Here is a 14,320-nt window from a genome sequence, read left to right on the forward strand (position 1 = left end):
TCTGCCTCTGATCCTTTTCCCCCTCGTCCCAATAGCCAGATCCCCTTTCTTGTGATTGTTCTCACTTCCCTTCCCTTCCCTCTTCAAACCTCACGCGCAGCACGTCCCCACGAGTACCTGGGTGAGCCCTTGATATCTGCAGATGGTAGGAAGCACACAGACCAGAGCCGCTGTGCCCACAAAGACAAGCCGACCCCAACCGACATGGCATTGTCCTGGCCAAATGTGTCAAACAGCTCAACCCCATCATCCCTGGGATATAGAAATCAAAGTCATTCCTTTATACCCGTGCACTCAACAGTTGGTAACTTGGGTTCTTACACTAGGTCTTAGTCCATTTGGGTTGCTACCAAAATACCACAGATTGGGTAGTTCACAACAAACGGAAATTTATTTCTCACCTTTGTGGAGGATGAAAGTCCGGAATTAGGATACCAGTACGGTCAGGTGTGGACTCTTTCCTGAGTTCATAGCCAGAGCATTTTTGCTGTGTCTGCATATGGCAGAAGGCGCTAGAAAGCTCTGTCGGGTCTCTTTTATAAGAGCACAAATCCCATTCTTGAGGTTTCCACCTTATAACCTAATCATTTCTCAAATGCCCCACCTCCTAATACCATCATCTATGGGGTTTAGGATTTCAACATAAGAATTTGGGGTGGGAGCACAAACATTTGGAACATGGCACTCCCCTTCCAGCTGTAGGAACTCAAAAATAGTTTATCTTACATCTGCATAAGTTTCACTGCTCCTTAGATTAAGTTGCAAACCATTCCTTAAACACATTTTTCTCTAACAGTAACTCTGTGTGGATCCTTTGGAGAAAGGAAATGTTTCTCCCTCCCTACACTTGGATTTACAAATCAAAGTGGTAGTTATTTTTTATTAACACTTATTGAGTGAGCCTTTCTTATGAACTTGGCACTGCACTAAGCAATTGAGATGTTTGGTCACTTAAGCCTCATGGCAACCCCGTGAGATGCATACTATTATTACCCTTAGTTCACACACGAGGAAAGAGGAGGTTGTCAGGAACTTGCCCCGGGTCACCCGAGTGAGCATCAGAGCTGGGATTTGGTTCCAAGTCTGACTCCAAAGGTCAAGTCGTAACTGCGATGCTACTCTCTCTTTCAAGGTTTCTTAAAGTGAATACAAACTTAAAATTTTCTAGAGCTTGTTTGTTCGTTCAATAAGCAGGTTGTATCATTGATGTTATTATATGTGCTGCCGAAGCGAGCACTGTATCATTGATGTTATGATGGGGCTTGCATTCTTACCACTTCCAGGCCCAGTGCTAGGAGCAGACACATCACTCTGCTGCAAGAAAGCGGCATTTTGGAGAGACCACGGCTGGCTGACGGGCACGCTCCAAAGTCACATTGGAGCTGCCCCTTCTGAGTGGGCCACAGCTCACGGTGCTGCCAAGAATCCCTTCCCGAACGGCCCGGGGCACAGTGGAGCTGACCACTCACCTACTTGTTACCTCTTTCACATCGCATGCCTCTATCATCAAAAACAATGCGGTCACCTCAAGTACAGAATCTTGTAAATGGAATTGTATTCTAAGACACTTCGAGAGACATGTGCATTATGCAAAATGTGCATTTTGGGGTATAAAAAGTATCTGTGTCACGAAGTGCTACAAATATACATGTTATATAAATTTGCCAACAAGGAGCTGATGTGTACACAAGATCTCTCAGCTGCCTGGAGAAGTAATTTCCTTCTTTTTTTTTTTTTTTTTGAGAGAGAGTGTGAGTGGGGGAGAGACAGAGGGGGAGAGGGAGAGAGATAGATAGAGAGAGAGAGAGAGAGAGAGAGAGAGAGAGAGAGAGAGAGAGAGAATCTCAAGCAGGCTCCATGCCCAGGGCTCTATCTCATGACCCTGGGGTCATGACCTGGGGCAAAATCAAAATCTAGTCGGACACTCTACGGACTAAGCTACCCAGGTGCCTCCCCCACCCTTTTTTGTTTTGTTTGAGAGACAGAGGCAATTTTCTTCAGGGAAGTCATCAGATATATCATGCTCTGCGGGTTTGGAGCTGGGCTAAGGGTGAGGAGCATCCAGCTTCTGATGATGTATTTAAAATCTGGAGGCAGGAGCTAGGGGGCAAAGGAGCTACCTCTTTTATAAGAGCAGGAGTTTGGTGCCTTGGACCAGATGTCTGTTCTCCTCCTCGAAGCTAGCATCATCTCTTGTCAACTAGAAAAAAAATGAAAACGGGCTCCTGGGTGGCTCAGTCAGTTAAGCGTCCAAGTTTGGCTCAGGGCGTGAACTCGAGGTTTGTGAGTTTAAGCCCCGCATCAGGCTCTGTGCTGACAGCTCAGAGCCTGGAGCGTGCTTCGGATTCTGTGTTTCCCTCTCTCTGCCCCTCCTCTGCTCATATTCTGTCTCTCTCTGTCTCAAAAATAAATAAACATTAAAAAAATTCAAAGAAAAAAGAAAAAAACGAAAACAAAACAGCTGCTTTTTCAATTTCCTGAAAAGTTTGTTAATTTCTGAGTCAATACCAGTGTAGGAAGAACGTTCAGTGTTACAGTCTCTGACTTTGTAAATTGTAGTGCATCAAGTTCTATGCCAATAAAAGTAAAACTTAAAAAGAACAAAAGGAGTGTTGAAAATTATCAAATCAGGATAATGTGGGGGTGAAGACTGTAAGCCCTAGAGTCTGATGCCTAGATCAGATCTCCATTCTATCGGTTACATATTGTGTGATCTTGGACAAGTGACTTAAAATCTCTGGGTTCTGGGTTCTTCACCAATAAAATAAGTGCTTATTTGATGAGTCAGTTGTGAGGATGAAATGAGGTAATGCCTATAAAGTGCTCAGCACAGGGCCGGACAGTCAAAGCCCATTAAACAAACCTTTCGAAACCTCATCATATATAGGAAAGTGTAAGACACAGCCTAAATTTTTGTCAATTAACTTAGATTATATATATTCTCCCTGTATATAAACTGTATCTATCTGTCTACCCATCTATCTACCTACCTACCTACCTACCTATCCATCCATCTAATCACAGTTAGCTAGTCAAAACATTTTTCTTAAGTGCATTTTATTGACACCTTCAGCCTGTCTCGAAGGCCCAGCCCTGGGCAGGGGCCCTCAGACACAGCTTTCCAAGCCCAAGGCTTCCTCAGTTGCCTGTTGGCTTTCTAGTTCCATCAACTGACCTCCTGGGGCAGCGACATGATTCTTCTTACCTGCCTTCAGTTAGGAGAACGACTGGGTAACAGGCACAAGTGATATATTTCTGCTGACCTCGGGTTTTTCTTTCAGTTGTGAATGACAAATGCAATCAGCAGGGACTGTGGGAGAACTGTCAAGGGATTTGCACAAGGCTTCTGTCTTGTTCTGACTGCTTTGCTTGCTGTCCTGCCTTACGGGTGTCAAAGGCTTCATAGTTTGAAGACAGTATAAGCCAGAAACTGGGATATCTTTCTTCGTATCAGAGTAAGACATCTGTAGTTCAACAGTCTGCTACACGTCTGCCGTGATGCTAATGTCCATACTAACATGCTAATGATGAAACGTGGCCCCCTGAACCACTTTGCCCTTCCGTCCTCCTCCTGCCCAGTCTCCTCCCCCTCACGCCACACCTTCTTTTTCTTCCTGTTGTTTTTTTCTTTTTAATAAGCAGCTAGCAATTTATGGAGTGCTTACTCTGTGCCAGGCACTGTTATAATCACTTTATACTTATTAACCCATTTAATCCTCGCAAACATATGAGAAGACCCTATTATTATTCCCTTTTTACAGCAGTGAAAACCAGCCCAAACAATTAAGGGTCTTGTCCAAGGCCAGACAGCTTCAAAACTTTCATCAGCCTATCTGTATCTCTTTGCTTCTTTTAAATTATTGTCCATTTTAATACTAATTTTTAGAGATACTTTAAATGATCAGTTTCTGCAAGTTCTCGCGTAGAGATATTTTCCTGGAGGCGAGGAGGGAATGCTTAATGGGCGTCTTGAGTTTGGGTGCTCATCTTGTGTAAGGTGGCACCCTCGGATCAAGGATGCTTGTTAGAGACCCTTAGAGAATGTTAAAAGACAAGATCATGTTTCATAAGGCTAAGGCAATGACTGGGGCTAGAATCAGAGCGTGCTGCTAAATGGACACATTTCTTTCCAAGCCCAAACCAGATGTGTTTCAGGAATGGTTAAAGTTCAGGGGTTAGGAACAGGAGAGGGGGAATAGAGATCACCAGACTTCACATTCAGATCCTTTTGGGAATGAGAAAAGAACATAAAACAAAAACAAACCAAGAAAGAAAATCGTGGGCTCTCCCACCACCCCTCCCTGAACACCCAACAGCAAACACCCTTCGTCAAGGATTCTGGTGCTCGGCCTCTCCCAGAGTCCTGGGGACAGCTCTCTTCTGGATAACTTTTACTTGGAACTGAGCCTGTGGTCAACAGGAAAGGCTTTATTTGGAATAAACCTTCATGGAGGGCAGGCGATTGAACTTTGAGTACCAGGTCATTCTCTGAGGGACACATGGGCGTGAGTCCATATTCTCTGCAATGGAAAATGAGGCAAGTACACAGAGGAGGCCTGGCCTCGCTTTTTCGGTGGTCAAGGGACTTGTGCCTACCACCGGGAAAGCAAGCGCATTTCTGAGCGCTGTAGGGTGCCATGCTTGTTTGTTTGTTTTTTTAAATTCCCTTCCTCTGCAGCCCGGCTTTAATTCTCTGCCTCTACCTTAACATATTCTCCAGTTTCTTTTGTTTTCTCCTGGATCCTCAAGACTTTTTTTTTTTTTTTTTAACAAAACGTACAAAAGTATGATCCGTGCTCTCCTCCAGGGCCACCCGCAGTTCACCTGGTGGGAGGCCTTGTGAGTGAAGGTGCTGGTGGGGGTGGGGTGGGGGTGGGGGACAGGGACGACACTGTGCCCTGAGGGGCTGACAGCACCGATAACCCGCTCTTGGCGCGAAGGCGATGCGCAAGGCGAGAGAATAAAATAGCCCACGGGCTGTAGTGGAGTGGGGATGCTACGTGAGGGCTCAGCTGCAGCTTTACGACAGGCAAAGCAGGACGCGCCCTGAAGGTTGGGCAGGGTTGGCCGGGGCCTCCCCGGGTTAATGTGGAATCTACAATGCCAGCCCCGTCTGGGCACCTACGCGAAGGTGTCCACGTTCACCGCAGAGCACACACCCCGCAGCTCAAGGTCCTTATCGCCCAGAGTCAACAGTCGGCGCACTGGGATGGGAGGGACTGGGGAAGCGGGGTCGGTGGGTGAATCCCACCCAGGCCTCAGGGGGTCGGGGAGGAGGGCGCTGCAGACACGCCCCCTCTCCCCAGCAGCTCCGTCTCTGCCCCGCGCTGTCCTAGAAGGCCAGACATTGGCCCGTGGCCACCTGCCAAGTGGGGCCGGGACGCGGGAAGGGGGAAGGGGCCCCGCAGGCGGCCCGAGGGCCCTCAGAGACTGCCGCCGCGGCCACTCCCTTAGACTCTGGACGTGCCGGGACCGGGGGCGCTCTGCCTCCGCCTTATAAGAAGCCCGGCGCCGGGCGGGCAGCGAGGCCAGAGGCGGGCACCGGGCTGGGCCGCGCAGGGGCGCCCCCACCGGCGGCGGGCCCGGCGACATGGGCCGCTACTCGGGCAAGACGTGCCGGCTGCTCTTCATGCTGGTGCTCACCGTCGCCTTCTTCGTGGCCGAGCTGGTCTCGGGCTACCTGGGCAACTCCATCGCGCTGCTGTCCGACTCCTTCAACATGCTGTCCGACCTGATCTCGCTGTGCGTGGGGCTGGGCGCCGGCTACGTGGCGCGGCGACCCCGCGGGGGCCTGGGGGCCACCTACGGCTACGCGCGCGCCGAGGTGCTGGGCGCGCTGAGCAACGCCGTCTTCCTCACGGCGCTGTGCTTCACCATCTCCGTGGAGGCCGTGCTGCGCCTGGCGCGGCCCGAGCGCATCGACGACCCCGAGCTGGTGCTCATCGTGGGCGCGCTGGGGCTGGCCGTCAACGTGCTGGGGCTGCTCATCTTCCAGGACTGCGCCGCCTGGCTCGCCTGCTGGGGCCCCCGCCGCCGCCGCCGCCCGCCGCCGCCGGCCGAGGGCCGCACCCCGCGCGCGATCGGGGCCCCGCGGGGCGCCCCCTGCCCCGGCCAGTCCCCGCACGGCGCGGCCTCGCCCGACCGGAAGGAGGAGCGGGGGGCGACGGTGTTCTCCAACGTAGCAGGTGCCTTTCGGTTGCATCCTCCGCACCTCTCTGCCTTTCCCTCCTCCCGCGCGTCCCTTCCTCCCTCCGCATTCACGCCCTCTTCTTCTGGCTTGGCTGCGGATGCTGCTTCCATGGTTGTTTTTTTTGTTTTTTTTTTTTTTAATTCCCTTCCTCTGCAGCCCGGCTTTAATTCTCTGCCTCTAACTTATCGTATTCTCCAGTTTCTTTTTCTTTTTTCTTTTTCTCTTTTTTGGCCTCTTTCCCCTTCCCCTTATTCTATCTGCTTTGGAGTATTGATTGTCTTGAAAATCCGTTATCATTGGGCAACAGATAACAGTCCCCAAACCCTGCCCCTTCCTTAGATGCTGTCTGCACTTTGTTTTCTCCCTCCCCTTTTGCCCATCCTTCTGTCCCCCTGGGGGTTACCGGGTTTGGGGATGGGGGTAGGCTCCCAATTGCCTCTTTTTTTTTTTTTTTTTTTTAAACTTGAATAGGAGTGTGAATGAAGGCTGATGTCAAGGCCAAAATGTACCATTCTGGTGTGTGTGTGCGTGTGTGGGGGGGGGGGGGCGGGGGGAGAGGTAGGGGGTCTGATGAGCTAGTGGGAGTTTAAAATAACAAAACCTGTTTTTTGAGTCCATTGGTTCTTTTTGTTTGTAGAACTTATACACAACACAAGGTTTCTTCTTTGAATGCAGGTGATTCTCTGAACACCCAGAATGAGCCAGAAGAGACTATGAAAAAGGAGAAAAAGTCGGAAGCCCTGAATATCAGAGGTAGGATTACTTTTGGGTCAAAGGAGTGTGTAGTGCTGTGCCCTTCTTTTCTGTTTGCCTTTTAAGAAGGTGTGTTAGAAAGTAGGCCAGTTGCATGAATAGACTATGACCCTCGTCTCTTGCCTAATCACTGCATTGATTCTGAGGGACACACTGGTCGCTAATGATTTATCTTTGCTCCACTTAGAGCCATGCTAATGCCACCTACTCCAGAGCCTCGCAGATCAGCGGCATGCTATTACTGTGCTTGATTTTGCCCACCCCCGGCTATTGTTAATGTCAAATGCGACCTATTCCAGTTGAACATATTTTGACAAAGGTGAGAGGAGAGTGGGTGGCTTGCATCCAAGGTGGCATTGCCGAGTGACCCTCAGACCTCATTTATTTCTGCCAGAAATCCGTGTCTGGGACGGGTTTGTTGGCTCAGTTGAATCTCTACTTCCAGGCCCAAAGTGGAGGTTCTGGTGAGGCACGTGGAAGGCACGTTACTAGTCTTCCCTGTACCACGTGCTCAAGGTCACAGGTACTGCTGGGCAAAGGTTAGTCAGGGAGTTCAGGGGTGCATTTCTCACCCAGACGCCAACACTGTATCCAGCATTTCTCTCTTTCACCTTCTTGGGCGGAGAATTGGCTCCAGAGTGATTCGAGAAGCCCCGATCTTGACTTTGAGTATTTCCACGAAGATTATGCAGCCCTTTACTTTCAGATGATTTGGGGAAGCCTGTGATGGGACTTGGTTGGAAATAATATACAGAAAAAGTAATCATCCAGGAGACACTTTCATTTTTGAGAGGCTCCCATCTATTTTACAAAGTGGTACCCAGAATGAATCTATAAGGAAAATCAGAAAAAAAGCACCCCAAACCCCCAAACAATAGTAACAACCACACATGAGCTCCTAAACATTTCTAAATGAGTCAGTTTTAAAAAATTGAACCGCAACAGGGGAATTTCTAAAGTGCTTGGTGGTCAGTCTTTTTGGAAAGAGAGAATCTGTAATGAAAAATCACTATCCTTTATCTTTCTTTAGGTTCGGTTTAAAAAATATATATATTTATATGTACGTACGTATGTATGTATGTATGTATATATACACATATATATAATATCCATCAAATATATGCTATATATTATATGTCATAGGTTTTTCACAGCACGTTAACTTTTCAAAGCGCAGTGTGTTAATTATTCATGCTTATGTTGCAGAGAAAGAGAACAGGTAGGTGGAAAGATGCCGAAGAATTACGAGCAGGACTGATAGATATCGTAACCTTGTTTGGGAAGCATAATGTATGGGAAACTTGTATAATGTGGCTGATCTTCGGTCTAGAGCTGTTGGAGATCCTGGGTGCAAAGATGTCAGAGGTGACGTGCCTTGCTGTACGTGGCTGAGCCCTGTGGTCCACAAGGACTGTGAGCCTCTAGCCTCTGACAGGGGTGAATGATGCAGTGGCTGAAGGATTGGGATTTGGGCTTAAGATGCCTCAGTTTGGGGTCTTGACTCCTATTTAAGACTCTGATGTTAGGCAAGTGTTTGGACTTCTCGAAGCCTCCAATTCCCTCATCTTTAAAATGAGGATAGTAATATCTACTTCAGGAGGCTGTTGTGAGATAAAGCACGTGAAGTGCTTGGGTGACGACGCGGGAGGAACAGCAGCCACCATGTTTGTGGAGTGCATGCTTTGTGCCAGGCCCCGTTCTTGAAGGAGTCACTTGACACTTGTAAGAATCCCACCAGGTGGGAGCTGTTGTCGTTCAGGCAGTGGGTGGAGTTGCCAGGCTCACCCCTGCACCTCTTGGGTGAGGGTGAGTGCCCGTCAGTGCCCGTGCTGTGGCTGGCGGGAGACTTTCCATCCTTCAGGCCATGAGGAAGGCTGGCCTCCCCTCGGGCCTGCGTCTGAACCATCTGGAGCCATGATTCGGAGAAGGCAGACAGAATGTGACAGCTGGAAAGGCCTCAGTAGGAATGGACTCTACCCGTGCACTTTATAGATAAGGAAACAGGATCCAGAGAGTCTGGTGACTTCCCAAGTCACCCAGGCTCGAAGCAGAGGCAAGCCTGGCTTCCTGGGCTCCTACTTCACATTTCTGCCCCTTCCAAGTGCCCCACACTGCCTGTACACCCCCACGCCCAGTGGCTTGCTTCACCACCGTAGACGGTCCACTGAGTGGTTACATTTTTCACATTTATTTATTTAAAAAGATTTTTTAATGCTTATTTATTTTTGAGAGAGAAAAGAGAGACAGAACACGAATAGGGAAGGGGCAGAGAGCGAGGGAGACCCAGAATCTGAAGCAGGCTCCAGGCTCTGAGCTGTCAGCACAGAGCCCGACGCAGGGCTCGAACTCACAAACTGCAAGATCATGACTGAGCTGAAGTTGGACACCTAACCCACTGAGCCATGCAGGCATCCCACATTTTTGACATTTAAACCACTTCTTTAGAAACCCCTCCCACCCCAGATCTGCAGGGGAACACCAACTGATGAGGATTCTTGTGAACAAAAATCATTTCTAGATTTTCATGACTATTTCTCTTATTTAAATGGAGTAAAACAAATGTCTTCTGAGAAACATGCTCCAGCTTCCGCAAAGCACAGTGAAAGCACGATCCTTTAAAAATTCTCATCAGTCGTAGTGGTTGATTTTATTTAATGGGATCAAACGTGATACGTTAAAAAATGTTGTAACAGAGTGTCAGGAAGATTATTAGCTTTTGTATTTCAGTGTAAATATGAATAGATGAACAGCAATCCTAACATCATTTGAAAATAAGTCTCCTTTGATGAGATGTTTCTTTCTAATTGTTTTTTCCAGTAAGAAAGACCTCAGGGGTAGAAGAGGGGGCTCCTGGGTGGCTGTCGGTTAAGCATCTGACCATGGATTATGGGAAAGACAAGTTTGAAAGCTATTTTGTATAATTTTTAGGAGCCGATAGTGAAATTTCTTAGAAGGAAAAACCTGGCATTGAAATGCAAGAGTTATATGAGACAGGATGCATACTGGTTCTCTCGTCAGACTACCCAGACTTCTATCCCCACTCTAACACTTTCTAGTTGTGTGATTTTGGCTAAGTTATGTAGCTACTCCATGCCTCAGTTTCCTCATTTGTAAAATGGAGAGAATAACCACTTAAGAGAGTCCTTAAATGGACTTAATATGTAAAGATGTGTAATATACTTACAATAGCATCTGATGCATACATGTTAGCCAGCATCACAATTATTATTAAGTAAAAGACAGAAGTTACTCTATGTCACGGGAGTTATGACTGACCAACCAGAAAGTAGTGTTTTATTGAGTGCGTACATGGTATGCCTCTAGGGTTCGAACCCACGAACCACGAGAACTTGACTTGAGCTGAAGTCAGATGCTCAACTGACTGAGTCATCCAGGTGCCCCTTTTTTATTTTTTACTTTAATTTTTTTTTATTTTTTATTTTTTTAGATGCCCCTTTTTAAAAAAAAATTTTTAAGTTTATTTTGAGAGAGACAGAGACAGCACGCGTGGGGAAGGGGCAGAAAGAGAGGAAGGGAGAGAATCCCAAGCAGGAACCATGCTGTCAGCACAGAGCCCGATGCAGGGCTTGAACCATGAAGCTAAGAGATCATGACCTGAGGTGAATCCAAGAGTCTGGTGCTTAACCGACTGAGCCACCCAGGTGCCCTTGCTGCAGTGTCTTCCTAAGGATCTCCTGAACCAGATCCAGTTTGAATGACCCTGGCTAAGTGAGCAGTAGGCAAAGTCATGTAGGGAAGGGAGAAAATGGATGAAGGGAGAGGCAAGACAAGGAATAAAAGGAACCATTTTCGTGATATATCTTTGTTCCCTTTCCTCTTAAAAATGTTTAAAACAATTTAAATCACAGATACTTGTCTGAAAGAACAAGAAACCATTTGCACAGCCTCTGTTAGCCAGCTCGGTGCCTTCTGATGGGTGACCGATGGCCATGATGTAGCACTATGAACAAGCACAGTCCCTCTCCCCCTCTCCCCAGATATGTGTGCGGCTCAGAATCTTCCTAGGCTGTTTCAGGTTCTCTGGGTCCTGGGATGGTGGCCTAGGGTTTTGTTTTCTGTGAAGTAGTTGCCCTTCCTTTCTTTTTTTTTCCATTCAAACCCATCCTGCTGTTCTAACCAAAAAGAAAACAAATAGCAACTGGTATTCATAGACTTGGGAACCCAGGTCCCTGCGTGTCACATGGCCCCCAAATTTGGATCTGTGCTTCATTGGTCTTTCTTTCTTCCTGGCAGGTGTCCTTTTGCATGTGATGGGCGATGCCCTGGGGTCAGTGGTTGTGGTGGTCACGGCCATCATATTCTACGTGCGTCCCCTGAAAGGCGAGGACCCATGTAACTGGCAGTGCTACATAGACCCCAGCCTGACCGTCATCATGGTCGCCATCATTTTGTCATCTGCCTTCCCACTCATCAAGGAGACTGCTGCCATTCTGCTGCAGATGGTCCCCAAAGGAGTCAACATGGAGGAGCTGAGTAAGTCAGATGATTCTTATCTAGAACCATGCCCATTTGATGTTCTTCAGGCCAAAGGGCCAGCATTATTTCAGAGCAGTGTTTGATTTATGTATCCTGAAATACTTCAAATCACCAAGCAATAGAGACATCCATCATATGTTTTGTAGCCTAGTAAGATGACTCACAGCTCCAAGAACCAAAGGTCCTTTACGACTCCTGGCGCCCTGACTCAGCTGCAAGTTTTTGAGAATATGGTGCTTGGGCAGTAACTATTCCTCAGCTTTTACCTTCATGTCAAAGATTTAATGCAAAGAAGGCTACCCTGCCAAGAACTTGATTTTCACTCTCCTTATTCTGAAAACATAAATCATTCCTTTATATTCTAGATCTTGCATTCTATTTAATTGATTTTTATGGGCATGCAAGTCACCGGGTCTCTTATAACACTGTAAAAAGGATCGTAGTTCGTGTTTTAACCTGAATTCATGACCTCGTTCAGTAATGAACTCTGTTTCTTTGCTTTGCTCAAACAGAAGGTCAAACTCTCCTCTTAGTTATGTGTATCTGAGGATACGTATTTTAAAGACTTGGCAGAATTTCTAAATGGGAACTATCCAGATGTTGGTGAGAAACTGAATTTGCAACTTCATCTCTAGTGTTTCTAAACGGAGGTTATGTTTTTGTAAAAAAACGTTTTTCGTGCATATTTGTGTTATACACTCACTGCCCCACCAGTGAGCCCGTAAACTTGAGATAGAGCCCAGGCCTCTTAGAAGACCTTACTTCATGAGAAGCTCCTGAACTGAGGTTTGAATGGGTCTTAATACATTTTATGGCCATGGCTAGGCTTTCCTCTATGAAGGAAGGTGTGATTTACAGTGTGACTGTCTGATGAGGGCCATAGCCCTGCCAAACCCACGTTTAATAGCGTGTGTTGGGACCAGTTGGTTGTGCCATTGCTAATAGCTGGAGCTTCTCCTGCAGTCTTTTCTCCTGGATGTTCTTTCTGCCTTTGGGGGCCTCTTTGGCACCATTGTTGGTTTAGAGTCTCAGAGTTGGTAGGTGCGGTCAACTCTCTGGCTGCTTTACTGCAGAATTAAAATAGTCAGGCTTCAATTCCTGCAACCTACTATTTGCCCGATGCCGCAGGCAGAGGAGGTAGGAGATGGGGAAGGAGATATCCAGGCACAGATACACAGCATCGTCTCTACTTTCTAGAAGCTTGTTTTCCAGTTGAAGAAAAAGATACACATCTTTTGTGATATCTAGTGATATTTGTGATATATAGATATATAATATATATATAGAGATAGATAGATATAGATATATATAGATATAGATATATATAATGATATATACATATATATTTTTTAAACACATTTTTAAAAATTAGATAGTAATGGGATGCCTGGGTGGCTCAATCAATTGAGCATCTGATTTCAGCTCAGGTCATGATCTCACAGTTCGTGAGTTCGACCCCTGCATTGGGCTCTCTGCTGTCAGGACAGGGCATGCTTCGGATCTCTGTCTCTTCCCTTCTTGGCACTTCCCCTGCTCATGCCCTCTCTCTCAAAAATAAATAACATATTTAAAAAAAAATTGAAAAATATAGTAATAACAATAACACACTTGTAAGGCACTTATTACATGTTAGGTAATGTTATAAGTGCTTTATATTCACTCATTTTAATTCTTCTTTTTTTTTAATGTTTATTTATTTTTGAGACAGAGAGAGACAGAGCATGAACGGGGAAGGGTCAGAGAGAGAGGGAGACACAGAATCTGAAGCAGGCTCCAGGCTCTGAGCTGTCACCACAGAGCCCGACGCGGGGCTCGAACTCACGGACTGTGAGATCATGACCCGAGCCAAAGTTGGGCGCTTAACTGACTGAGCCACCCAGGCGCCCCCATTTTAATTCTTAAAGTAAACCTATGCGGTTCTATCATTATTATTCCTAATTTATAGATAAGGACATTGAGGCACTGGGGGCTAGGTAAATTACCCAAGGTCATGACTACACTGGGATTCAAACCCTAGCTGGCTACAGGGTCTTTGCTCGTAATCCGTCTTCAAAACCATTTCTCTGTATACGTGCTCATTTGAGAAAGCATGGAAAATATGGAAGAGCCTAAGTATGAAACTAGAAATCTCTCGTAATCCTGCTACCCAGAAATTACCACTTTTAATATCTTGTATCAATCATTCAATAAAACAAGCCTTTATCTGCATAAGATTTTTGTGTGTGGGGGGTCACCTGGGTGGCTCAGTTAAGCGTTCGATTCTTGATTTCAGCTTGGGTCTTGATCTCTGGGTCATTAGTTCAAGCCCCGCACTGGGTTCTGTGCTAGGTGTGAAGCTTACTTCCTGTTTAAAAAAATTGTGTGTTTGTGTGTGTGTGTGTGTGTGTATACACACTGATGTTTGTGAGAGAAAGAAAGAAAGAAAGAAAGAAAGAAAGAAAGAAAGAAAGAAGAAATATCATGCCATATGCACAGTAAAACTATTTGTTTTTTTCACTTACAGATAGCTTATATGCCTTTTCTCATATCCTTAAATATGCAACTTACTTGTTAATGGCTGTATCATATTTTATATAATCGATTTAACTCTTCCCTTGTTTCCATTTCTTCATTAATGCAAAGAGCATCGCTCAACTCATTTTTGTGCGTGAACATTTGGGTATTTCCCTTTAGGTTAAATTCCTGGCACCAGGGATGCTGGTAAAAGCTTTTGGTCCCTATTGCCAAGTTCTCCCCTTTCAGAAAGGCATCCTGCTTCACGCTCCCCACACAGCCCCTGTGGGTGTCTATTCCCTTGTAAACTCAACAACCTTGGGGATTTGGGGGGTTGTTGTTAAACTTACTTTCTTGAATCACCTCTTATGGGCTGATGAGGGATTG

The 14,320-nt window shown here is 46.5% G+C and overlaps 1 protein-coding gene across 3 annotated transcripts in view; it reads left to right on the forward strand.

The window, feature by feature from the left end:
• SLC30A10 (solute carrier family 30 member 10) overlaps positions 1–14,320 on the forward strand; it is a 44,107-nt gene that overhangs the window by 25,254 nt on the left and 4,533 nt on the right. For 2 of the 3 annotated variants that reach the window (XM_053908968.1, XM_019465654.2), the window contains 2 exons: positions 6,866–6,943; positions 11,198–11,437. In XM_053908968.1, coding sequence (XP_053764943.1) covers positions 6,904–6,943; positions 11,198–11,437 — 280 coding nt within the window. In that variant the 5' untranslated portion in view covers positions 6,866–6,903. Of the gene's footprint in view, positions 1–5,468; positions 6,186–6,865; positions 6,944–11,197; positions 11,438–14,320 lie in introns of those variants that run through there. The other variant, XM_019465653.2, reaches the window with a different exon arrangement.

Source organism: Panthera pardus, unplaced genomic scaffold (assembly GCF_024362965.1).
Source record: "Panthera pardus isolate Hobbes unplaced genomic scaffold, ASM2436296v1 HiC_scaffold_21, whole genome shotgun sequence".
Lineage (NCBI taxonomy): Eukaryota > Metazoa > Chordata > Mammalia > Carnivora > Felidae > Panthera > Panthera pardus.